The following is a 27,013-nucleotide window of genomic DNA, read 5'->3' as shown; positions in this document are numbered from 1 at the left end:
TTGGCAGACCCACGTCAGTGACGTCCACCGTCGCATCATAATGACGTAGCTTAGTGAACGTGTCGTCTGGATTTAGTCTTTTCCTAACTCCTTATGAACTCTCCTTCACATCTTTCCTTCACTTCGTGGACGTGTTCCTTCGAGGTCAAGGAGTAGTGTTTAGGAAAGGACGTGAGGAGGTAACTTCCCCCTGTTTCGTTTCCTCTCTCCTCACTGACTGGATGTTGAAAGCCGGAAGTGTTTTCTGGATCCTCGCGGCTGTTTCTGCTTCGTATTTCTTCTTCTACGAGCCGAAGAGCAGGTCGGTAGTTTCCGGTGTGTCCTCGGTTCTTCACTAGCAGGTAGGGGAGCTCTGTGTGTCCTAACGGGTCACGAGCACCAGCGCACAGTGTTTACACCAAACTACATTACAAAACACGTGTTTCATGTTTTCCACAGTGAAAAGCTTAAACCACACCATCACTGACACGATACTGTGATTTAGTTTGATCTACAGAAACAATCGGCTCACGTGCCGCCCACTCGTGAGCCTCTACTTCAGCTCAATGAGACCGTTAAGATGACGTCGTGTGAACTAAGGGTGTGAACACGTCAGTAAAAGATCGACTTTGTTATTCTTTGAATATCTGATAAGTACGTTAAATGTTAAATAATAGCCGCGAAGCACTTGACAGTCACATGGTGATGATGTAATGTTTGACAGAGACACCAGAGAGCTGGTCACGTTAATTCGCTATATATTATATATATATGTGTATTTATATGTTATTAACTTTGAGTATTCTGAGTATTTTATTCTTTATAAAGAATAAACTCTTGAACTCTTGCTTTTGATTTTTTTGATCAAAATTCAACTGAAATTATTTTTTTCTAAAACTTTTCGTAATTTTTTTTACTCATCTCCAAAAATACAAAACTAAAACATGTTTATAAGTTTATTTATAAGTGTAATCAACAAAAAGTAGTAAAAGTACTTGTTATGCAAAAAGAAGCCCCTGAAAGTGTTAAATACTTTTACATTATTGTTATTAATTAATACATTCATGTGTAACATGTTACTATTGTAGTTGTTCATGTGGAGCTGATTTTAAATACTCTTAGTGATATTATAACAAATATGTTATGACGTACTTTGTGTTAGTATGTAAGAGTAAGCAGTAACTTCAGCTGTCAGATACATGTAGTGAAGTACACAAGTACAATACTTCCCTCTGGAATGTAGAGAGGTAGAAGTATTAAGTATTAAGTATCATAAAACTGGAGTTAAACATTTTATTTAATCACAATACTTCACTAAATGTTAACTTTATGTAGAATCCATGAACACTCACTGGAGTATTTTGTCCTTTTTCTTCAGACAAACCGTCGATATTTAACATAAACAACTGAATATTCATCAGTAATTGGGAAACCCTTTTTTTTTCTGGGATATTTTTATTATTTTTAGCGATGAACAATATGTTTTACTCACCAGCTAGCAGGCTAACGGCTAACGGCAGCTTTGTTCAAATTGTATTTCGTTCTTATTATTTGATTATATAGTTATTAAGATTGCATTTCTAGCTAAAAGAAAGTAACGTACATAACTCACTAACACACAATATATACATAATACAATATATATATATATATATAGGCTATGTATATAATATATAATATAAATATATATACAATATATATTTATATTTAGAAATCAAAACTCACCTGGAAGTAAAAATGTTTTTAATCATAATTAGAAGCTCCGGTGCACGTTAGCCTCTTGTGGCTGAAATGAGTATTACAACAACAAACACTTAATTCACAAACAGGAGAGAAAACATTTAGTTTAGATTTAGAAAATGAAAACCACCAGAATTATTTATGTTCTAATGTTTGCCTCTCAGGGCTCCATCACTTTAATGTCTCCTCAATACAACGATGTGTATGAATGCTCAACACTGTGTAAATCAGAATAATGTCATAATAATAACTTTATTTATATGTCACCGTTAAAAACAGAGTTTACAAACTGCTTTGATAAAACATAGGCAATAAACAAGCACTATATATATATAGATACATATATATATATATAATATAATAAGGAATGATAAAAATATACTCAGAAATAAATAAAATAATTTAGTGAAATCAACTAATAAAAATAAAGCAGTAAAGCGACGACATCACATGAAAGCCAGTCTGTAAAAAAAGGTTTTAAGAAGTGATTTAAATATGATAGATAATCACAATATCATGTAATATCATTATTAATGGCTGTAACAGATGAATAATTAGTTTCCCCCTCTCTCTCTCTCTCTCCTGCCTACAGGATGTCCTCCTCTCTCCCCCATCGTGTCGTCTGGCGGTCGGGGGCGCTGGTGGCCTACCTGCACCCGCGGCCCTGGACCCCCGGCTCTGTGGTCCTGGAGCGCAGTACGCCCGGCAGCCCACCGGGAGGCAGCGTCTTCCAGCTGGAGGAGCCCGAGTACCTGAGCTGGATGTCGGGGGCGAGAGCCGTGGCCGAGCTGCTGAGCGACCGGTTGGGGGTGCGGAGGTGTGCGCTGGTCAGCCGACCGCACCGGGACAGACCGGCACAGGTGAGAGTCTGATTTAAGGATTCAAAGATAATTTAGCTTTAAATTAAAAGATAAAAGTGTTTTGTTGAATTTGAGTCCTGTCGTGGTGGGAAAAGACTCAGTAAGATAAAATAATCCTTTATTAATTTACAGTATAAATAAGTAATAAAACAGTAAAGAATATTAAATAAGTAAGTACAGTTCCCAGCAGCCTTAGGTGTGCCAGCTGTTTCCTAAATAATATATATTATTGATTTATTTTTTTGTTTTATTCCCACAGATCCGAGTCCTCCCTCTCCACGGTCTGGATGCAGAGTGGCGCCCCCACCTGGCGGGAGAAGAGGAACACAACGCCCACGACCCAGGCTTCTGCACCTCCAAGACCGCCCCCCGGTGGACCGACGCCAGCCTGACCGAGATCCAGACCAGGATCCGAGCCAAGCTCCCGTCGCCCGACGCCCGACCCGACCTGACGTTCCTCGGAGACGACCCGGCTCACCCGGGCCTGTTTTCGCGCATCGTTCGCGGGGAGGAGCGGCGGCAGTGGCGGGTGTGGGAGGACGAGGGCCACGTGGCCTTTCTCACGCCGTTCCCCAACTCGCCCGGCTTCACCGTGCTGGTTCCACGCCGACCTTTGACCTCGGATATATTCCGACTAGAGAAAGAGGACTACGAGGGCCTGGTGCTGGCGACCCGGAAGGCGGCGAGGCTTCTGGAGGAGGGGTTAGGCGCCTCTGGGGTGGGGCTTATCTTTGAGGGCTTTGAGATCGACTACGCTCACGCCAAGTTGATACCGCTGCTTCCACCGTCGTCATCGGGGGCCGGAGATGAAGCCACTAAACCGCCGCCTCCGCCCCGGTTTTACCCCACGTATCCTGGGTATGTGACCTCAGAAGATGGGCCTGAAGCCAGCCCGGAAAGTCTGAAGGACCTGCACGTTAGAATCACTCACACTGAAATGATGTGTGTAAAATAACAGGTTACAAAATTAAACAGATATAATATCCATTGTCCTCATTTTTTTTTATAACATTTGGATCCACCAATGTGCCTGGACGGACACGTGGAGTAAAAATGATACCGGCTGTTGTAACACAGGTCGGTATAGTTTGCTAGATGAATGTGCTGAACTCTGGGCTCGTGTACGTATAACTACAGAACCTGAAGGAATGAATGTCGGCAGAGAAAGACCACACAATAAAGAAAGTGTAATCAGAGGGTAGAATTAGTATGAGCTACACTACCGTTCAAAAGTTTGGGGTCATCCAGACAATTTCGTGTCAATTTTCAGTTTCTTCGCAATGTCTCTAATGGAATAGCTTCATGTCTAAGAACAAGAACAGACGGCGAGTTTCACATGAAAGTTCTCTTTTTCTGGCCATGTTGAGAGTAGAATCCAACCCACAAATGTGATGCTCCAGATACTCAACTAGCTCAAAGGAAGGCCAGTTTATAGCTTCTCGCACCAGCACAACTGTTTTCAAGGGTTTTCTAATCATCAGTTAGTCTTCTAAGGCAATTAGAACTCTGGAGTGATAGTTGCTGTTAATGGGCCTCTATACACCTATGTAGATATTTCATTAAAAACCAGACGTTTCCACCTAGAATAGTCATTAACCACATTAACAATGTATAGAGTGTATTTCTGATTCATTTAATGTTATCTTCATTGAAAGAAACAGTGTGTTCTTTGAGAAATAAGGACATTTCTAAGTGACCCCAAACTTTTGAACGGTAGTGTGTGTTGTAGAAATGAACAGAACAGAACATACAATGGGGTGTGAACTGCAGTGGTATCAGTAGTGTTGCATGCTGTGTGTGTGTGTGTGTGTGTTGAAGGTGCATAACAAAACAATAAGTTAAGTAACAGAACCTAAACTAACTCTGCCGGCCCAGGTGCATTATAGTCACATGGTCATAACAAACAATATCAGTATACTCGTGTGTTGTTGTTATTACCTCACTACATGAGTAGTTTTTGCAGCAGCTCACTCTTTTCTGCAACTCCGTCTGTGATTTTCTCACTGTCCAGCATCTGCTGAACATCTGTCTTGAGTAGCCGTCAACATAAAAGCCTCCGGGTGCTGTTGAGAGAGCGAGCTCCTGAGCCTGTTCTTTTATATATTTCAGCGTCGAAAAGCTTCGCTCGCATGCCACCTGTGTGACAGAGAGGGTGAGCAGGAACCTGTATGCAAGGCCTGTGATGTGGTTTGCGTCTGTCAGGAGCTGGTGCTGCTTCAGAACTCGGTAGCAACAGATTGGACAGTCCTCGCAAGATGAGCACTTTTTGTAAACCATCTCTGCCTCATCTTCAGCATCCTCCGGCCCGGGTTAAAAAAAAAAAAAGTACACTTAAGTACATTAAATTTAGAAAAAAAAAAAGTATACTTTTTTGTACTTAACTTTCCACTATTGGTTAGTACACTCAAAGTGTACTAGTATACTTCAAATACACGTGCTAAAATGAAATACACTATTTGTGTACTACTTTAATATACTAAGTGTACTTTTTTGTACTAAAATGGCACACACTGAAGTTGTACTTAAGTACATGTAAGTATACTTTTCTGTACTAATCACTGTGTGGCCCTGGGTCTTATCTTGGCTCTGGGGCCCCTGGCTGATCATCAATCTAGAGAACATATTAACATTGTTTATAATGTTAGTGGTGTGTGTAACACGGTGATTTTAGCGTAACAAGCTAGTTGGTTAACTGAAGTGTTATTTGACTGATTGTAAGCAAGTGACTACGGCTAACATGTTAAACTAGATCATCTCCATGATGACAACAGAGCCAGCTTGCTTATTTGACCGGATCATAACGGTCTCAATTTTGGACATTTATCTAGCTAACGTTAGCTAGGCTAGCTTGTAGGGAAGGTTACCTCATCTGTGAAGTCAACGCCACAACTTACCATCATATCACCGTCACCAGTCGGTGGTTTCCCAAATAAGTCAGAGATTTTTAAATATTTTGATGCACCTTCCTCCAGACATCTCTTCTTTTTCAGCTCCACCTTTAAAGGAACCCTTTTGGTGCCGGTGCCATGCTGCCGGCTCGCGCTCAAAAACGGCTTCGTCTGCGAGCGAATGACGAGTGTTGAGTAGGTTCGAGCAGAGGATCCCAACCACCGGGCCGCACAGAAAGAATAAATATATTATTTCCGTTTTATTGAAAGTTTTATTTTAAAAAATGACCGGATTCTCTCGCAATTTCATCCGCCTGTGGCTCTTGACATGTTTTAATGCCAATCGTATAATTTATTTCGACGTGTTTATCCGCCACACCTTGAATGCCAGTCCGTGAAAATATTGTCTTACATGAAGCCGGTCCATGGCGCAAAAAAGGTTGTGGACCCACTGGGCTAGAGTGATTGACCTTTAAGAACACCTAAAACAAAGTTAGACTGACGGAAGAGATTAGATGAGTGAAGAAGATGGAAACCATGAGTGTGAATACAGAACGCGAGGAGTAGTAGAAATATCAGTCAGTGATTGATGACTTTAGGTAATAGAGTAAATTTAACAGTTCTGTGAAGCATAGAATATCATCGGGGCAGGCGATGTCAGAGAGAGGACCGGTTGGTGATAGAGGTGATGGGCCCAATACAGGTGATGGGCCCAATACCGTCCCACCGGGAAATCCCCGGTATCCCCTATGGCCAGTCCGCCCCTGACTATAACTATATATATATATATACAGTATATATATATATATATATATATATATATATACTGTATATATATCTACTTGTTTAGTTTTTTACCGATGCTTCTTGTTGTTGCTCTGAGGGACAAATAAAGGATGAGCTCATCTTAGACCACCTGCTGGTGTAGTTCCGGGATCGGTCCGCTAGAGGGAGCCCGTTAGCGACACCGGGTCCTCCTCAGAGCCGGAGAAGCTCAACACAGAGGCGGACAGACCGCAGTCAGTGCGCCTGTATTCTGATCTTTACGGTAATCAAACAGCTCAAGAGCCGAGCGGTTGATGTTAAACTGAGCTGGTGAACTTCCTGTAGCCGTTAAGCTAACGTGTGACGTCACCTACAAAGTGACGTTTACTTTGATAACAACACATCCGGTTAACTGGCGTCGAGTAAAAGTTAACTCTCAATCTTTACAAAGATATTAACCAATTTAAACACCTTGTTACCTGTTCAACTGGCGCTAAGAGGAGTTTTTACCACATTTATACACTTCTTTACTCCACATTAAATACCGGAAGCTCTACTACCGTTTGTGTGTTTCTGTCAAGTTACGTTTACCACCTGAGACCAGGTTCCTTTCAAAATAAAACACAGGAAACACCACAATAAAAGCCTTAACGAAACAACTTCACACAGTAGTCTCAAAGAAACAAAGATGGAGTCAGATATTTATATGAATTAATTTATTTACATGTTGACAGAATAGTCTTGTACAAACACATGTGACTCATGACTTGTTTCATGTTAACTGTTGTTGTTGTGCTTCCTTTCAGTCCTCATTGGTGGTCTCTGTTTAAAAAGGATCCTGTTAATCTGACCTGGACCTAAATCAAACCTCACATTTCACTCTTCAACCTCGTAGTCAAGTGTTGAAGCTGTTTGTGTTTCTGAATGTCAACTTTCAGTCAGAACAACAAGAATAAAAGATGTAGCTCAGTACATCAGTCACATATTCAGTAAAACAATCACCTGATTCTGGTTCAATATGTCACTGCTTTATATTTCACATCACATTTAGATGAACTGGAATCACATTTCTACAAAGTCAAATGATTTCTACATTTGTCTAAAGTTACATATTTGTGATCTATTTGCATAAATGTGTGGAACCTGATTTTATCTGAAACAATAGAATCGACTTGTTTTTACTAAGAAAATAAGATGTGACAGTAAAGTAAAGCTCAACTCCATAATTGAGCTTTAAGGCTGAATGAAAACATATTCCTACTCTTGTCCCAGTGGAGGGAGAACGCACTCTTGATGCTACAAAGGCTGAATTCAGCTTCATGAGGACGTCTTTGGAATGATTTTGTCCTCTCGAGTGAACAAAGTGATGAAAACGGAAACATCAGAGCCCAACCTGAAGTTCATGAAACACAAAGATTTCTGTTTCCATCAATTACACAATCATCACTTTTGCTCATTCTAAGGGAACGAAACACAACGATTCTGATCTTCAAGTGATGATGAAAATATACTTATTAATATTATGTTCATTCATCCAAAAGTCTTCAACGGATCTTTAAGTTAAAGTAGTAAAACCTGAAAGTCCTGCATTCACAATGAAAGTGAAAGTACTAAAGTATTCATTTCTGAATGTCACCGAGGGATCAATAAAGGTTGATTGTTTTCTCCATAATAATATATAAAAGTGATTTATTTGTTGATTATATTTTGTTATATTGATCTGAATGTGATCGTCAGCAGTGTGAGTTTTTACAGAGGAGGAGACTCTCCCTCCTCCAGAGAACACAGATACATTGAACCAAACCTGAACCTGAACCCAAACCCAGGATAAAGAGGTTCAGTGAATGTGGTGTTGAAGGTGTGGAGGTGGATCAGTGTGTCAAAGGAGACTCTGTAGAAGGACAGAGAGCCAGCAGGACAGTCCACATATACTGCTACTCTACCAGAGGAGGAGGGGGAGGAGGAGAGTTGTGTTGTGATGTTATTGTGAAGGACAGAGTAATGACCATGAACGCACTCCAGACACCAGGACTGATCATTCTTTCCAAACACACAGTCATCACTCTTTCCTTTCCTTCTGATTCCTCTGTAACTCACTGATATAGAAACTCTATAACTCCACTCGACCTCCCAGTAACAGCGACCAGTCAGACCAGTTCTACACAGCAGCTGAGGACAGTCGTCAAACCTGTCTGGATGATCAGGATATGACTGATCCACTCCCACATATTTCACCTCCCTGTTGTCATCAGACAGTTTGATGAATTCGTTCACTGTGTTTGTGTCGATTGTGAGTTCACAGGAATCTGAAGGACAGAAGGAGACATGAAACAGCATCAGTTCATCATCAAACACAGCTGATGGGTTTATTTGAGACTTCATGAATCAAAGTGAACACTCACACTTCCTCAGACCAGGTTTCAGCCACTGAGCTCCAGCAGGTTCAACCCTGGAGGAAGAAACAGAGTCAGAATGAAGCTTCATCATCATCACTGATCTTCATCAACCTTCACTCAGATCCTCCATTCAGACAAACACATTTTATACACAAACTGTAAAAATGGATTAAACATCATTTAAAGTGGAGACCAAAAGCTGTTCAAGTCAGTGTTAAACAGAGAGGTTTGTATCTTGGATTCAGCTTTACAATGAGCAACAGCTTGTGTCCCATAAGATCAGACCCAGCATCAGCTTTAGGGGCTAAAGTCAGCGTGAGCAGCGTCATCTTCTCCTCTGTAGTGTGCTGGAGCAGCAGGGTGAAGGCAGCTGATGCTAAGAGACTCAACAAGCTCATCAGGAAAGCTGCTTCTGTGGTGGAGGTTTCAGAGAGGAGGATGCTGAGGAATCTACTCAGTGTTCTGGACGATGCCTCTCAGCCCCCGAACGTCCCACTGAAGTCACTTCAGAGCCCCTTCAGCCGTAGACCGAGACCACCGAGGAGAACCGCAGAACGCCAATTAGCTTAAATCTTTTTCAGTTCTTTATATTTCTTCTATTTACATAAAAGAAAAACCCTGTTTAACTTGACAATGATGATTAATACTGTAAGATAATCCTCTATTAGTCCCGCAGTGAGGACATTTACAGGATCACAGCAGCAAAGTGGACAGAGCAACAAGATACAGAGCAACAAGATACAGAGCAACAAACAAGAGCAGCAGTAATATAAATAAGTAATAAACAGTAAGAATATCAACGAAGTAAAAAAGTACAAAAATCCACAATAACTAAATATAAAACTAAAAACATTATAGACAGAGTATTCATTCTTTTTTATTGCACAATGTGTTTCTATTGCACAGATGTTTAGTGTTGTTAGTGTTGTGTGGTCTACTGGGAGCACAGCTGGTTGTGCAGCCTGACAGCAGCAGGAAGGACCTGCGGAACCTCTCCTTCACACACCATATATACATACATATATATGTATATATTTATATGTATATGTATATGTATATGTAGGAAGGACCTGCGGTACCTCTCCTTCACACAATGGGGGTGAATCAGCCGGCGGCTGAAGGAGCTGCACAGAGCTGCAGGGCGTCCCGCATGGGGTGGGAGGTGTTGTTCATCAGGGATGATAGTTTAGCCATCGTCCTCCTGTCTCCCAGCACCTCCACCGTATCCAGTGGACACCCCAGCACACTGCTGCCTTCTTGATGAGTTTGTTGAGTCTGATCCTGTCAGCTGTCGAGATGCTGCTGCCCCAGCAGACCACTCCATAGAAGATGGCTGATGCCACCACGGAGTCAAAGAAGGTCCTCAGGAGAGCTCCCTGCACTCCAAAAGACCTGAGTCTCCTCAGCAGATAGAGTCTGCTCTGACCCTTTTTATAAAGTGCATGTGTGTGATCAGTGCAGTCCAGTTTATTGTTCAAGTGAACACCCAGGTACTTATAAGATCTCACCATCTCAATGTCCTTTCCCTGGATGTTCACTGGTGTCGGAGGAGAGGGAAGTCCACCACCAGTTCTTTGGTTTTACCGGAGTTGATCTGGAGGCGGTTCCGCTGGCACCATCCTATGAAGTCCTGGTTCAGTTCCCTGTATTCCCTGTCATCATCGGCGGAAATGAGGCCGACGATTTCAGAGTCATCAGAGAACTTTAGCAGGTGGCAGTTAGGAGAGTTGTGTGTGAAGTCTGAGGTGTAGATGGTGAAGAGGAATGGAGCTAGGATGGTTCCTTGTGGGGCCCCCGTGATGCAGGACACCAGGTCAGACTCACACTCCCGTATCCGCACATACTGTGGACGGTTGGTGAGGTAGTCTAAGATCCATGCAGTGAGGTGGTGGTCCAACCCGGTCTGCTCCAACTTGTCCCTCAGAAGCAAAGGCTGGATGGTGTTGAAGGCTCTGGATATATTAACACATGACTCTCACAGTGCTTCCAGCCTCTTCCAGGTGAGAAAGGCATCTGTGTAGCAGGTAGATGACAGCGTCATCCACACCGATGACAGATTGATAGGCGAACTGGAGTGGGTCCAGAGATGAGCTCACCAGGGGGCGGAGATGTACAAAGTCCAGCCTCTCCAGCGTCTTCATCAGGTGGGATGTTAGCGCCACCGGCCTGAAGCTGTTGAAGTCCTTGGGTCGCGGGGTCTTTGGGACTGGTACCACGCATGTCACGATTAGGCTTTGCCTCTGTGTTCTGTGTGTCTGTGTTACTCCACTCTACCTGTCAGTCACTCCCTCAGCCTAATTCCCTTCACCTGCCGCTGATTAGTAATCAAGCACTTCCCCCTCATCAGCACAACTCTTCTCACCTGTTCTTCCCTCTTCATAAGCTCCTGCCCATCAGTCACTCCTTGCCAGATTCTTGCTATGTCTACCCGCCCGTTCGGCTTGTCCTGTTACTGGTTTCCCTGTCTGCCTGCCCTGTTTCCTGTCCTGCTGGATTTCCTCCCCTCTTCCCTTGTCTCTTCCGTGGATGCCCCATTGTGCCTGTAAGTCTGCTGTTTGTTTTGAATTGTTCATTAAAACAACTTCTACACGCTACTCTGCCTGGTCTGCGCTTGAGTCCTCCACCATGCCCCGTGACAACGCAGGATGTTTTCCACAGCTGTGGTCCTCTCCCCAGCTTCAAGCTCAAGTTGAAGACGTGCTCCACTATCCTGCTGGTCTGCGCTGGACCTGAGGAGCCTTGAGCTGATGCCGTCTGGACCCGTGGCCTTTCTCACCTTGAACCTTATCAGCTCTTTTCTCACCTGGAAAGTTGTGAAGGACAAGTTGGGGAGTGAGGGCGGTGTGTCGTAGGTAGGGATGGGTATCGTTTGGGTTTTTTCCGATACAGGTGCTAATACGATACTTTTAAAACGATACCGGTGCCTAAACGGTGCCTGAACTGATACTTAAAAAAAAAAAAGGACAAAATGACGAAGGCTTTTTTTTTATTGCCAAGGCAAATGTTTTTCTTCAAATTGAACAATATATTTAACTGTTTAAAGTATACTATAAATATTAGTGCTGGGGAAAAATTACAATTTTTAATTGCGATCAATCGCATTGTTATGGCAAAGTTCAATAATGAATTCAAAAGTAGTGTATTGTGCACTTTTATTTTAAAAGTACTGCTATATGAACATCTACTGTTCATCAATATAATGCTGTAACTAAGAGGTGATGACGATTACCCAGCGATCAAAGAATAAGGACACTTTACGCACAGTTTAGGTGTAATTTCTACAATCTACAGGGGGTGCAGCCAAACAGGGGGTGCAGCCAAAGGAGGTTGCAGCAGCAAGGAGGACTGGATGGGGGAGGGGTGGATGACTGATCGAATCTGTTAAAGAATAAGTTCAGGTCATTCACCCACTCTTGGACCCCGTAGGCTGTTGGTTGGGCCCCTTGTATCCAGACATCGCCTTGAGGCTCTTCCAGACCCCGCTGATGTTGTTCTGCTGCAGCTGATCCTCCATCTTCGTCCTGTAGTCTTTTTCCCCTCCCTGATCTTCCTCCTCAGCTCCCTCTGCACAGTCTTCAGCTCCTCCTTGTTTCCTGATCTAAAGACCCTCTTCTTCTCCTTGAGGAGGGTCTTGTGAGGGCAGTCAGTGAGACTGTCAATGTCCTCCCCATGGTCATCACAGAATACTTCCCACACAGTAGAGTCAAAACAGTCCTTCAGAGCCTCCTCGCTTCCATCTTTTTACTGTGCGGGTCACAGCTGGCTGCCTCTGTACAAGAGGTTTGTACAAAGGCCGGAGGTGCACCAGGTTGTGGTCAGATCTTCCCAGGGGAGGGAGAGGTGATGAGGAGTATGCCTCCTTGGTGTTGGCATACAAGAGATCCAGTGTTTTATTGTCTCTGGTGTGGCATGTGACGTATTGGGTGAATATGGGCAGAGTGGAGGACGGAGGGGCATGATTAAAGTCACCAGAGAGAAGGAGGAGTGCATTGGCGTGTTGTGTCAGCAGCCTGCTTGTCACCGAGTGGATGACGTCACAGGCCGCCTCAGCGTTAGCAGAGGGGGGAACGTACGCAGCTATCACGATAACATGCGAGAATTCTCTTGGTAGGTAGCTTGGCCTCATGCTAACGGCTAACAGCTCAATGTCCTTGGTACAGTTCTGCTCTATAATAGTGATGTGCCCAGAGTTACACCATCTATCATCAACAAACACTGGCAGACCTCTTCCCTTCCTCTTACCGCTCTCCATTGTCCCGTCCACCCGTATGATACGGAACACGTCCAGTGTAGCATGCGTGTCCGGAATTAGCTCCGTTAGCCATGTCTCCGTAAACACCATGAGGCTACACTCGCGGTATTCCCTCTGATGGCGAGTTAGCGCTGATAGCTCGTCCATCTTGTTGGGGAGAGACAGTTTGTTTCCCCTGATGATGGAGGGGAGGATGAGTTTAAAACGTCTCCTGGAGCGACGCTCTGCCCCAGCTCGGCCTCCGTGTCTCTTCCTCCTCAGCTCGCGGGGAACCTCGGGTCTCTCCTCAGGTAGCAGTGCCGCCGTGTCCCGGTACGCTAACAGCCGATCCCTGGTGTAGACAATGGGACCATGACTGCTGCTGGATCCCCGGACACGGTGGTGAAAAGTGCAATAAGCAGCAAATAGAAGACGACAAACTCGACGTAGCTAGCTGCCATAGAGCACTACTGTTAATGAAATTAAATAAATGAAAAAAGTAACACAAATAACTAGACATAAAAGAAAAGCTCAGTGGTGAGCAGGAGCTGCTGTGAAGGGCTGCTGTGAAGGGCTGCAACTCGTGCGGCGCCGGATGATGATGAAGATGATGATGATGATGATTATTGTAGTGACTATTGTTATTATTTTGTATGTCTTCACCTCTTCCATAAACATCAACACTGGATTTGATACTTAAATATGTAACGTTAAATCATTTTATGGACATTAGTTTTACCAAACAAATGTAAAGAATCCATAGATCTGCTGAATGTAATGGAGAGCTCCAGAACAGATACTAAATGGACCCTGAGCTGACATTATTTTGTCAACTGCTGTTTTCAAGGTCAAGAACTAACTTTGAACCGCTTGAGAAGTTTGTAAAATGTTCTATAAACACTTTGACACCATATTTGTCAAAAAGAATGATCAATAAATGACCAACACCAGATCCTGGTCTGACGTGAGGAGGTCCGTCTCAGTGGGGACAGGGACTCTCACAACATCAGCTACTGTCTTCACTGTTATCAGACTGTGAACCAACAGACTGTGAGCTCTTGTTGTCTCTTCATACCTGAGAGTGTCCAGTTTCCAGTGTGGATCCTCTGGTCCAGCAGACAGCAGCTTCACTCCTGAGACTCCTGGATGATTGTAGCTCAGGTCCAGCTCTCTCAGATGATGGGAGGGGTTGGATCTCAGAGCTGAAGCCAGAGAAGAACAGCCTTCCTCTGTGACCAGACAGCCTGACAGGCTGGAGACACACAATTATATTACATTAACTTTCATCTACTCTTTCAGTCACGTTGCACCTTTAAAGGAACAGTGTGTAAGATTTAGTGACATCTAGTAGTGAGCTGCAGGTTGCAACCAACTAAATCCCCTCAGCTCACTCCTCCCTTTCCAAGTGTGTAGAGAACAGAAAACAAACCCAAAAGAAACTACCTTAACCCACCGACTGTTCAGCAACCCAGCCACCCCCACTTGGATTCCCCCCCAGCTACCATTGTGTGCACTGCTCAGGAAGCTCTTTAAAAAACAAATACAACATTAACATATTTCTTAATTGTACCCAATTCCCCAGCACATGAAATACATAATGAAAACCATATATATCTGAACCAGCCATCCCCCAAACACACACTGTCCCCTCTGTACCGGATGCCTCCCAGACACTGCGCTACCGAAGCAACTTAGCATGCGGCCTCACGCTACGTCTCCGCTTGTTGCGGGAGAGAGAGTAAATAACTCAGCACCCCAGCTTGTGGTGGCCGAGACAGAGAGCCGATTCAGCACACCCACTTGTGACGGCGGGGAGAAAGACAAAGGACGCGATTTGCCAGCAGGTGCATCTTTCCACCTAATTAGCCGTGCACCCAATTACCGGTCCGGCAGACCCAATAGTCACACCCCGTCAGTTCCACTTGGTTACATTCACCCCCCCTTAATCACTCAGTGTCCCACTGATGGCATATGTCCCATCCAGATCCCACATCAACCTTCCCCAATCCTTCAGCTAACCCTGAAAAAACCTGTTTCAGCACCGCCACGCAAGTCTGCTGCAACTGCGCCACCCCTACAGGAGCTACTCCCTTCTCCCTGAGATGACTTACCGCAGACCTCGGCAGCCGGTGCGGGTTAGAATGAACCGTAGCACGCTTGGACCTCCAAAGTGGAGGTGATGGCGAAGGCACAGGTGATGGCAGTGTCTGTGGTGAATGCAGGACAGGTCTACTCTCATCTGCACTTATTCCCTCCTCGCCCACAGAGGGGGTAACCCCCGTTGGATGGGGGGGAGACAGCCACCTTCCCTCTCTCTTTCCCCTTCCCATTTTTCCTTCACAATACTCCCTTGCGACCCCGGTCCATCGGCCTCGATGATCGCAAGCAAAGAGTCCGAATCGGACTCTACATCGGGAAGTGAGGACTTAGCCACTCCCTGGACTCCCGGTTCCTGCCCATCTATCTGTATGCTTGGACCACAAATACGCAACTCATTTCTATGCAGATTGCGTTGGGGTTTCGAGAACATGTCAATAAAATGAATATCATTTGAGTGAAGTTTATAAAGAATGAAGAACACAGACATCAGTCAGTATCAGTCATTCTTCCCGTCCTCTGTCCACCTGTCCTCCATCCTTCTGTCCTTTGTCCTTCTGTCCTCCTGTCCTCCTGTCCTTTGTCCTCCTGGCTTACATGATCTTGCTTGTTGAACAGATTGATAAAGTATCTGCTTTTTACTCGCTAATGTTTCATAACCGTAATGAGTGTAGTTGTCTCCAACTCAAGTATATTTTAAGACCACATATATATGAAACAAAATTTAAAGGGCTATCAGATAAACAGAAGATGAATTGTGACCTGAGAATCTTTAATTGACAGTATTGGCTCTCCAGTCCAGCAGACAGCAGCTTGACTCCTGAATCCTGCAGGTCGTTGTTACTCATGTCCAGCTCTCTCAGACTAGAGGACTGGGAGCTGAGGACTGATGACAGAGCTTCACAGCTTCTCTCTGACAGATTACAGCCACTCAACCTAAAATATGAACATCACATGTGTGAAAACATTTCTATCTACATTTGATATAACTTACACTTATATTTATATAGGCAGTACTGTCATAGATGAAAAGTGGTAAACTGAGTAAAGACAAATGACAATACACCATATGAAAGTTCTGGTTCACCATTTATAGGTTTGTTAAACCTGACCTGAGGGTTTTCAGTGTACAGTGTGAACTCTTCTGTCCAGCAGACAGCAGCTTGACTCCTGAATCCTTCAGGTTGTTGTTACTCAGGTCCAGCTCTCTCAGACTAGAGGACGGGGAGCTGAGGACTGATGACAGAGCTTTACAGCTTCTCTCTGACAGATTACAGCCACTCAGCCTGAAGGAGAGTTAGTGATGAAGACAAACACAATACTATTTTTTTTTTGTCTTCAATGTAAAATATAACATTTCTGAGTTTATAAATTGAACAATCGAAGAAGAGTCTCAGGTACAGAGAGGGTTTTTACCTTTTATTGTGTGTATTACTGGAATCTGTCTTCTAAAAATTACGTTCCCCCAAAACTAAAATGCATTCTCAATTACATTTGACTAGAAACGTATTTTCTCCCTTTTCTCCCTGATTATGTTTATGTTTGACGTATTTCAAATCCGTTTCTAATCAACATTTTAACACTTTAACCTTTTTTCCCTCTCCACCACCGCCTCTACTTCGCACTGATTTTGAAGCCGAGCATTGAGTTTGATTACGCGGTCAGAATACTACCACAATACGCGCTCATCCACCCCCGGGAACAACGCCAAATTGTCGGCCGAGATACCACCAAAACACGCCGCCTGTCTCCGGCAGACACACGCTCATCCAGGCCGAGCAACGAGGAACATTACGCGGCTACAATACCTCCACAAAGGCCCGCGGGTAAAATTCTGGAGTAATCGTGACTGTCTTAAGGGTTAGGTTTGGGTTGGGACGTGGCTTCCTGGTGGAAGTTATGGTTATGGTTAGGGTTAGGGCAGGGTTACGGTTAGATGGATACAAATAAATAAAATATACCTCACAACACCCCGCCACTCTCGACTCATTCCTCCCCAGCAACGAGGCACATCACCCGGCCACAATACCTCCAGAACGTTCCCCAGGTAAAATCCCGGACTTGGTTTTATGGTTCCGAGTGCACCCGCGAGGCACCCCGTCGTCAGGTCCGTCAGCCCTCGGAACAGGCTGCGGGGCAACAACTCGTGGGTGGTGGGGGTAGAGGTGAGGCAGATCACAGAAAAATAATAAAGACTAGATTACGGCAAAGATATGTTGATGAGAAACGTATTGTAACGGACTGAGTTATGTTATAAGTGTTATTGTGTTATCAATAAGTTGGTGATTGCATTTACGGAAGTCAGTGAAGGCCTCATGAGGATGTTGTTGTGTTGGTGCTGCGAGTCTGGGGGGAGAACCGGAAGCAGATGGTTAAGTTGGGGAGAACGTTTAATGGACAGACTGTTGTTTGGCGTAGGCTACGGCCCACAGTAGCCTGTGTACTGTCCGATAATAAAACACCACAGATAAGAGCACGTCTCGTAGCTGTCTTGACCAAGGGTCGCTACAGTATTTGTAATACGTCAAACACAAACGTAATCAGGGAGAAAATACGTTTCTAGTCAAATGTAATTGAGAATGCATTTTAGTTTTGGGGGAAAGTAATTTTTAGGAGACAGGGCTGAATCTAACAGCAATTAATGGATCCCAATCCCCAATAACTTTTAGTCTTAATTGAACAACAAAGTGACATTGTTTTCATTTCAAAACTGCATTAATCTGTGGAGTTGCAATGAAACTGAAGAAACAATTTGCATGTTTTTCAATTGATCAACTAATCAATTTGTTTACTGAATCTGGCAACAGAAGACTTTCATTAGTTAAGAACTACTCTGCTCATGTGATAAAGCTGTTAGAGGCAGTTATCTGAGTACTTACAGAGCTTTGTTGGAGGCTTTGACCACTGGCAGCATCCTCAGAAGAGCCTTCTCTGAAGCAGAGTATTTCTTCAGGTCAAACACGTCCAGATCTTTTTCTGATGTCAGTAAGATGAAGACCAGAGCTGACCACTGAGCAGGAGACAGTTCATCAGTGGAGAGAAGTCCTGATCTCAGGGACTCTTGGATCTCGTCCTCCAGAGAACGATCATTCAGTTCATTCAGACAGTGGAACAGATTGATGCTTTTCTCTGGAGACAGATTCTCTCTGAGCTTCTCCTTGATGTACTTGACTGTTTTCCGATTGGCCCGTGAGCTACTTTTCTTTTTCAGTAGGTCTTCTAGATGAGTCTGATTGGTCTCCAGTGAAAGACCCAGGAGGAATCGGAGGAACAGGTCCAGGTGTCCATTTTCACTCTTCAAGGCCTTTTTAATAGCAAACCTGTGGACCTCAGATATTTTGTTGACAACAATTCGCACATTATAGCCACAAGTTTGCCCTGGCTCCAACATCACATTCTTGCTTCTGTTAACGACTTCCATTCTGACGTAGAGCGCTGCCAGAAACTCCTGAACACTCAGATGGACAAAGCTAAACATCTTGTCTTTATTCTTCCTCCCACGTTCCTCTCTGAAGATCTCTGTGAACACTCCTGAGCACTTTGAGGCTTCACTGACATCAATGCCACTCTCTTTCAGATCTTTCTCATAGAAGACCAGATTGCCCTTTTCCAGCTGGTGAAAAGACAGTTTTGCTAATGATTTAATGTACTGATTGAACTCTTTTTGGTCATACTTCTTTTTTGTCTGACCTGTCTGAAACACCAAGAATTCTACATACATCTCAGTCAGGGTCTTGGGCAGCTCTCCTCCCTTTCTGTTCTTCATCACATCCTCCAGAACTGTAGCAGTGATCCAGCAGAAGACTGGGATGTGGCACATGATGTGGAGGATTCGTGAGGTCTTGATGTGGGAGATGATCCTGCTGGCCTGCTCCTCATCACTGCATCTCTTCCTGAAGTACTTCTCCTTCTGTGGGTCAGTGAACCCTCTGACCTCTGTCACCATGCCAACAAAATCAGGATGGATCTGATTGGCTGCTGCAGGTCGTGTGGTTATCCAGAGGCGAGCAGAGGGAAGCAGTTTCCCCCTGATGAGGTTCGTCAGCAGCACATCCACTGAGGTGGACTCTGTCACATCAGTCAGGATCTTATTGTTGTTGAAGTCCAGATGAAGGCGGCTCTCATCCAGTCCATCCAAAACAAACAGAAGTTTGAATTTACTCTTGATGTAGTTGGTGTTTCCTGATGACTGCAGAGATGTGAAGATGTGATTAAGAGCTTCTGTCGTGATGTCTTTGGTCTCCTCGATACATTCATGAATGAGCTCTGACAAACAAAACTTTTCTTCCTTCATATTCAGCTCACGGAAGGTGAAGGGGAAAATGAGATGCACATCTTGATTGGTTCTTTTTTCAGCCCAGTCCAACACAAACTTGTGCACAAGAAATGTTTTTCCAATTCCTGCGATTCCATTGGTCAGTACTGTTCTTATGGGTCTGTGTCCTCCAGACGGGGGTTTGAATATGTCGCTGGCTTGAATTGGTTTCTCTTCATTTGCTGACTTCGCCCTCTTCGCCTCAATCTGTCTGATCTCATGCTGAGTGTCGATGTGTATGTCAGCCCCTGCTGTGATGTACAGCTCTGTGTAGATCTCATCCAGAGGTTTCTCATCCTTCTTCTCCAACCAGGCCTGTTGTACACACATGAACGTATCCCGAAAGCGTGATTGAAGTGTTTGTTGGTGAGATGAGATGTGTACTCCCAGAACCATCTCGTCTATATTGAACACAAATATGAAAAATATAATTATTATTAGATTGTTTGTCTACAGTTGGAGGAGCAGAACACAAATGGTCTTTTGCTAAAGGACTGTCTTCATCAGATTAACAACAAACGTGTCCTTGCCTTTTGTCTGGTCTGATTAGAAGAGAAGACATTCATCCCACTTTGGATGGAGCAGATTGAGAAATCTGACCGAGTTTATTGGTGGACTTAATCCCTGAAAACCCAGAGTTGAGACCAGGAAGCAGAGTTGCAGTTTTAAACGCTTCTCTACGCTTCCATTAGAGCAGTTACCCATCCTAAACCCCATAGAGACTGTGTCTGACACTTAAACAATACAAAATAAGTAGAAGAGGAGCTCTACACATGTGGACTCTTAGATATCAGATGTTGATTCAGTTTGTCTCACTGAAACCTGGCTGTGTGAAGAAGAATATGTCTAAATTAATCATATTATTAATAATGAATAAACACACCCTGGACCTTGTTCTGACATGATATTGAAATAAACATAACAGTGTTTCCAAAGAGGGGGGGGGCTCAGGATCAAAACCACTTCAACCAGTACTTGTGTGTCCATGTGTGCGTCAGAAGTTAGGACTGAACTTCCTGCTGTAGCTGCAGAAGTGAAAGTGTTTGCTGCAGGTCTGATGATGTTCACTCAAACTCCACAAAATGAAACTTGTACATTTTAAATAGCTTGTTGGTCATTTTCTTTTAGGGAACTGAATTTAATGCTTCTTTGGAGTCATAATGTCTCTCACAGAGGGTATTTCTGAAAACATTGACCACACTTTCTTCTCTCAGGGCTTCCATATAAACCAGAGAATACAGCAGCTTTACCTTCGCTCTGACAGGAGGATGTTCCTCTGTTCTCTGAAGTCTCTCCATCATCAGCATCATCTGTGTGAGAGAGGTTACAGTATGTGTTATTTTATACATTTGACTTATTACCTATTTCTTATCTTCAAGTTAACCCCTGATTGGTAATTAGTTTTTATTCATTTTTCAGGTTTAAAACATGTTTCTGTGTTATGTGCTGTAGGTTACATCATGTTGTCTGGGATAGACGATCAGTTGGAGTGTAATCGCTGTGGGACATTGTCAACACAGCTGTAGCTCCACAAACTATTCTTCATTTCTAGGTTCAATTATTCTTTCATTCAATTATTACACATGGTTCTAAAATGGGTTCCAGCCAAACAACAGACCTTAGTCCTGCTCTGGGAGGTTACAACCAACACATTCACCTACTCTGTGTCGACCACGATCAAACATTCACCCGACATGGAGTCTCAACTGTCTACAGTGTTTTTGACGCCCTGTCTGGGGGGGGGGGGGGGGCCCTCAGGATCAAAACCACTTCAACCAGTACATGTGTGTGCATGTGTCAGAAGTTAGTACTGAACTTCCTGCTGTAGCTGCAGAAGTGAAAGTGTTTGCTGCAGGTCTGATGATGTTCACTCAAACTCCACAAAATGAAACTTCTACATTTTAAATAGTTTGTTGGTGATTTGCTTTTAGGGAACTGAATTTAACCCAAACCCCAATACATAAACTCTCCATCAACAACGTGCAGGATGCTACCGCTTTGTTCAATCTCCATCTTTTCCTAAATTAAGTAGTTAGTAGTCTAATGCCGTGGTCACACCAAACACAAATAACACGTTGTCATGAAGCTGACAGTCTTTTGCGACACAGCGTCACGCGAAATGAGGCAAATTCGCGTGACGCTGTGCCTTTAAAGCCTATCAGCGTTGAGATGATCCTCCTGTCATCACTGATGTCCTTCCATTGTTGAATCAGGAAGCAAAGATTGTAGCCGTCTGTGTACAGAGCTCTACGACACCTCATATCAGTAGAGACCGGACCAAACTATGTGTATAAATCAGTGGCGGGCCGTGCATTTTATACCTGGGCCTTCACTGCTGTCCTGCAGCTGAAACATCACCTTATAACCTCATTATGACGCCACAGCTACGGTTATTATTTGTTTCTAGGGCTGTAACTATATACGTATTCGTATTAAACCGTTCGGTACGAGGCTTACAAACCGAACAATACGTTTGAATAATACTAGTACATTTGGAAAATGCAGAAGCTTAAATTGTAGGAAATATAATGTTTACTGTCTGTGTGACCTCTGAACCGGACCAAAAAGAACCACAACAAAAAACAGCTGGTGCTCCGCAAGTGTTCTGGGAGGCTAAGCTAACTAGCTTAACAGGAAAACAACAGCAGCAACACGCATTCTGCTGCACACTCAAGGGCCATTCAGATCTTAGATGTAAAAAAACGAACCAGTTGATTTACCAAATGCTGATCACTTAAAGACAAACTCCATCCTCCTTTCTTTGTTGACAAAGATTAATCTCACGGTTAAATCCCAACTCACAAATCCGTTTCTCCTCCTTCAGCCATTGAGTGTTAAAAAACAAAGCTAGGTAAAAAAAAAAATCTACACCAAGCAAAATGCAAAAAATATCATAATTTCTTCCATATCTTTCAATTTGAACTCTCACTACTCGACTAAGCCTCTGCTGTTAAGATTTGTTTCACGATAGTCACGTGCTCGCCCACTGACCAATCACAGCACAGAACTTCACTGCAGCGCTGCTCCTGAAAACTGAGCTGCGTGTTAATGCTGACGTACTTGTAGGCCAGCTAGCAGCTCTGGCAAACTAAAGATCTGATTGGTTGAACACTATGACGATCAACAATATCGTCCCCATTCACTTAACCTGCACATGGATTCACTGGTGAGTCTGCAGGCCTGGGGCCTCTCTTCTACCTAGAGACACAGAGGTGAAATCTGATTGGATAAAAGCTCTACTTAAAACAAGCTGCACTGGAAGCAGAGCAACTGAGGAACACAGTAGCTGTGCAATGAGAACACAAGATAATGGGGAAAATATTGTTATAAATTATAATACATGTAGTATATTTAAGAAAAATTATTAAATTATAAAATCGCTATAACTTTGTGATTCTGTTTATACCAGCAGAGAAGGCTTTGCAGGCCCTGACGGCCCGCCACTGCGTATAAATGTATGTGCAGTTTGTCCCCTACCATTATATTAGGGGGGCGCCCCTTGAAGGTCAGGTTCATTTTATTTAATTTAATTTTCTATATAGCTCCATATAACAACAGAAACCATTTAAGGTTCCTTTCCTATAGATCAGGTCTACATCTTGTTCTTTTATTAAACAAACTAAACAGCCTTATGTTATTTATCTTATTTACAGACGGCATGTCATTTCTGTCTCTACATCAGGGGCCTCAAACTCCTCTTCACTCTGGGCCACATCAGCATCACGGTTGTAAATGTCAGACTGTGTAAATGTAACTACTCCTCACATATCGGTAAATAACTGTCTCTGCATTTGATTATCGTTTATTCAAGTGTTAAAATATTGTACATGTAGTTATATAAATGTAAAAATATATTTAAGCACATTTCTGTTATTATAACTTAAATCCTTTTAATTTAGGGTTAAGAAACCCACATTACTCGATCAAAGATCAAACTTTAAAGAAAATATCAAAGACAAATATCAAAAACAAGTTATTACAATAACTTTGTTCAAAGCTTAAAATCCTTTCAAGGGTGCGTTTGCACAATCCCACGTGAAGTATTTCATGTTTAAAGTCGTCTTCAATGTACTCACAATACATTTATGTGTTAAATGTAGAGTAACCAGCCAAAGAGCTGCTTCTGTGACTGTGTTTAAGTATCTCATTATTTAGACTTTCTAGCTCATTATTTCGGCTATGGGGATATTTTTATTATCAAGTCTAACTTTTAATTTCTTTTTTTTATTACATTGTTTTAAACTTTTTTATTTTTTTTGCTGGCGGATTTGCGGGCCACATAAATTGATGTGGCGGGCCGGATTCGGCCTGTGGGCCTTGAGTTTGAGACCCCTGGTATAAACCATGATACAAACAATGAAAAGACGCTGCCGTATTTACGCCTCGATGACGTTATGTTGAGTGTTGATGCAGCTGCTACAATGTTAGAGAATAGCACCGATCGATCCGAACTCCATTGAGAAAACAAGTATTATTATAGTAGTTTGTTTTCATCATGCCTGCCTGTTTAATTAGCTCTCCTGTCTTTTCAGATGCTACCATTCACACCCGATCACCTCTCATTCCCCTCACCTGGTCCTCAACACCCATCTCACCTGCAGCCCATTCCCTCATCAGCCCTCACTATTTAGGTCCCCTCACTTATATTTGTTCCCTGCCAGATTGTCTTGTGTGTTATTGCCAAGTTCTCCAGCGTCTTTATATTGTTCCTGATCTGCCTGTTCCGACCCTGTCTGCCTGTTTTCGACCTTGTATTTTTGCCTGCCCCTTATTGGATTTGTTTGACTGACCTCCCGGTTTTGATCCTGCCTGAACTCAAGTAAACAGAACTAAACTTGTATTTTGTCTCCGAGTTGTGCTTTTGGGTTCAAGTATCCGTAATCCTTACACATCTTGTGGAGAGAACTAACAAAACATGAATTAAAACTTTTTACAAATCGTCTTCATTTATTCCAATGAAATCACAGGAAAATCAGTATATTTTGGTTCATACAGCTGTAGCAAAGCAGCCGACGTGTGGCTTCTTAGAGACAGTCTCTGGATGATGTTATGAACCAGACAAGAGGGCGTTTAGTTTATTGGATATCTGGGACTTCCACAACAAGTACTCAGCAGAAATAGAAGTTATTTCTTCCATTAGTTGATGACGGAAATAAATGGCTTAGTTGTTAATGGTTTCCATGGAGATAAGCCACTCCTCCTCTCCGGCGCATCTAACGCGAATTACGCGAATAACCACAAATGGTGCTGCGAGTAACGCGACATGGAAACTCTGCAACATTTCAACTCGCGCCAATGAGGTGAATTTGCATATTTCTCGTCTTTTTACGTCTGTGCATTGACTTTGGATGTAATCTACACGTTTGGTGTGAACACGACACAAAACGACTCTGATCTCTCACCTGGACGTGCGTTCTGTAACTTCTCCGCCTCGTTGTTGAGGTTCATCCTCTTCAGGATTTCAACCGTCACGTTCACAGCCGACTCTTCACCGTAGCTGTCGATCATCCTGCTGACGGTGTCCGGCCGGTCCTTGTTCTCCAGAAAGCTCTTAGGAATGGGCTGACACCCGTCCAGCACCGGCTGAGTGAGGTTCCACCGAAACCTCTTGAAGTCATCGGCACCCAGCTCATCCAGAGAGTCTAGGATCAGACGTGGAACCTGCATCTCTGATCACTGAGAGGAGATCAGCCTGTAATGGGTTCAATAAAAGCACCGTCACACGTGGAGGAAGTCTTGTTGCAGATAAAGATGTCAAAGATTTATGTTTGTTGAACTGCAGTGCTTAGAATGAAGAGAGACGCCATGTTGTTCCTGAACTATTGTTACAACAGAACATTATTTTTGAACAATGCAGCACATTAAATCACTTTTCACAGAAGTATAAAGGTGTTGCAGCGCTCTCTCTGCCCTCATGTCTCCTCTCTGTATCTCTACCTCCTGTTTTTACTCCAAACACACCAGACAGAACCAAACCAACACGCTCATCACTGGACAACACTGCCTCGCTGTGTCAGCAGGCTCTTTTTAAAATACCATGATCAATATTTACTCACATATTTTTAACACTAAAGTTTCTAAAGCTTCTAAACATGAATGGACCTTCTTTGTAAAATCCTCAGACGTGTAAATAGTGTTTTAATCAGTGAACTATTCATGACAGTCACGTGACTGTGATGAATATACTCAGAGGTGCACGACCAATGACCACTTAAAGACCTTCACCTCCAGAGGGTCCTGTCACTCCTCAGCCCACTGTAGCTCTGCATGTTTTCAGCTCTGCACTTCCTGGTTGGTCAGCTGTGCTGATGAACTTTTATAGCGGGCATATGCAGCTCGTTACTGGAGTAGATTATTACACATTAGATCAGAGGTGCCCAATACGTCGGTCGGAGGTAGTGCCGGTAGATCGGATGCCATTCAAAATAAATGTGACGTCCTCATGGCATTTGCCACTTGATTGACGTACAGTGCAGCCAGTCTGAGATCACGTCTTTTCTAACACACGAGTCACCACGCATGCGCGATCAACAACGTGAGCTACTGCAAAACTCCGCGAGCTAATTAGTTAGCCTTCCAATGTATTTCTACTAAAGAAGCTAAAGCTGCAGCGCCATGATTTGGGGAACTTCCAAAACCTCGCGTCAGAGCTGGAGACGCAACGGAAGGCGCGTGCGCAACTTGACAGCGCGCGCTACACAGAGCAGATTGACAAGTGTCTGTCAGAGTTTGACAAACGCTTTCAAGACTTTGCTTTACTCGAGCCAGACGCTACATTTATGTGCTGCACATTTCAGGAAGATATTGAGGTTGATTCACTCGCATTAAAAATGTCAACGCTGTCATGGACAGTTTTAGTAACCAAACATGAGGAAATGTGCCACCTTCTTGACTGCATTATTCGGCTCTACTTATTTATGTGAGTCAGCCTTTTCCCACATGAAGAATATTAAGTCCAAATATCGTTCCACCATGACTGATGATCATAGAAGTCTGCTTGAGGCTGGCTACCAGCAGCTACTGTCCGGAATATTTAAACCTGGTTGATTCTATTCAGTGCAAGTCATCAGAGTAAGGTAATGACCACACATGTATAGAATTGTATTGTGCAATAAGGGTTCATGCAGTTATGCAAGGTGCGCCAACATATATTGTAAATATAAAGTATACTCAGTATATATACAGTGTGTGTGTGTGTATATATATATATATATAAATAAATAGATATTTAGCATTTTTAATGTAGGTATATCATTTTGACTTGGTCATTTTAAAAGTAGCTCGCAAGCCGAAAAAGTGTGGACACCCCTGCATTAGATCATATTTATTCAGTCGGTAGTTGTTGAGGAAGAAAGAAAGAAAGAGTGAAAGCATCAGGTGAAGTGATCATCTTCAGAGCTCACATGTAATGTAATCTTCACTCTTTTAAATCTTCCATCTTTCAACATTTGTTTACAATCTGACTCTTATTCTTCAGCAGAGCCATGATATGTTACATTCTCTGTTCTTCCACATTTACTGTGAATAGTTTTTAATATTCATAGTCATTCATACCTGAGATATGAAGGATGAAATCCAGAAACAACATGGCCGTTGTAGTCTTCAGCTTCTAATCACAGAGTTTAATTCATAAGCTCATCAAAACAATAGTAAAGAACAATAGAAGACCGTTAAAACCCAACAGCCTCGACTGTTACAGACTCACAGCTGGAGAGACAAAATGGAGCGTCAGAGAATGTTTG

General features: G+C 43.2%; 2 protein-coding genes across 3 annotated transcripts; one reads left to right on the top strand and one right to left on the bottom strand.

Annotated features, from left to right (window-relative positions):
* The first annotated feature begins 64 nt into the window (after positions 1 to 64).
* On the top strand, positions 65 to 3,546 carry LOC306695787 (uncharacterized protein). 2 transcript variants are annotated; one of them, XM_079159147.1, is made up of 3 exons: positions 65 to 301; positions 2,312 to 2,579; positions 2,839 to 3,546. In XM_079159147.1, the coding sequence occupies exons 1-3, from the start codon at positions 222 to 224 to the stop codon at positions 3,532 to 3,534; spliced, it is 1,044 nt and encodes a 347-aa protein (XP_079015273.1). In that variant the 5' UTR covers positions 65 to 221; the 3' UTR covers positions 3,535 to 3,546. The 2 variants fall into 2 exon arrangements, with proteins under 2 accessions (XP_079015273.1, XP_079015274.1); XM_079159148.1 differs by having other exon boundaries at positions 65 to 341.
* Positions 3,547 to 6,985: 3,439 nt separating this feature from the next.
* On the bottom strand, positions 6,986 to 19,667 carry LOC306696208 (NLR family CARD domain-containing protein 3-like; the record flags this gene model as incomplete). Its single annotated transcript, XM_079159761.1, has 6 exons — positions 6,986 to 8,538; positions 8,635 to 8,681; positions 13,935 to 14,111; positions 15,719 to 15,892; positions 16,069 to 16,242; positions 17,836 to 19,667. 6 exons carry the CDS (start codon positions 19,665 to 19,667, stop codon positions 7,982 to 7,984), a joined length of 2,961 nt encoding a protein of 986 aa, XP_079015887.1. The 3' UTR covers positions 6,986 to 7,981.
* Positions 19,668 to 27,013: the final 7,346 nt, after the last annotated feature.

This window comes from Pholis gunnellus (genome assembly GCF_910591455.1).
Source record: "Pholis gunnellus genome assembly, chromosome: 5".
NCBI classification, from domain to species: domain Eukaryota; kingdom Metazoa; phylum Chordata; class Actinopteri; order Perciformes; family Pholidae; genus Pholis; species Pholis gunnellus.
Note: the sequence above shows the minus strand (reverse complement) of the source record. Positions and strands in the feature narration are given on the sequence as shown.

What these genes read in the sequence shown, in the direction of transcription:
- LOC306695787 (XM_079159147.1), top strand. Translation starts at nt 222, where the DNA reads ATGTTGAAAGCCGGAAGTGTTTTCTGGATCCTCGCGGCTGTTTCTGCT. An exon ending in TTCTACGAGCCGAAGAGCAG is followed by an intron (nt 302 to 2,311) that starts GTCGGTAGTTTC and finishes TCCTGCCTACAG; the next exon opens with GATGTCCTCCTCTCTCCCCC. An exon ending in ACCGGGACAGACCGGCACAG is followed by an intron (nt 2,580 to 2,838) that starts GTGAGAGTCTGA and finishes TTATTCCCACAG; the next exon opens with ATCCGAGTCCTCCCTCTCCA.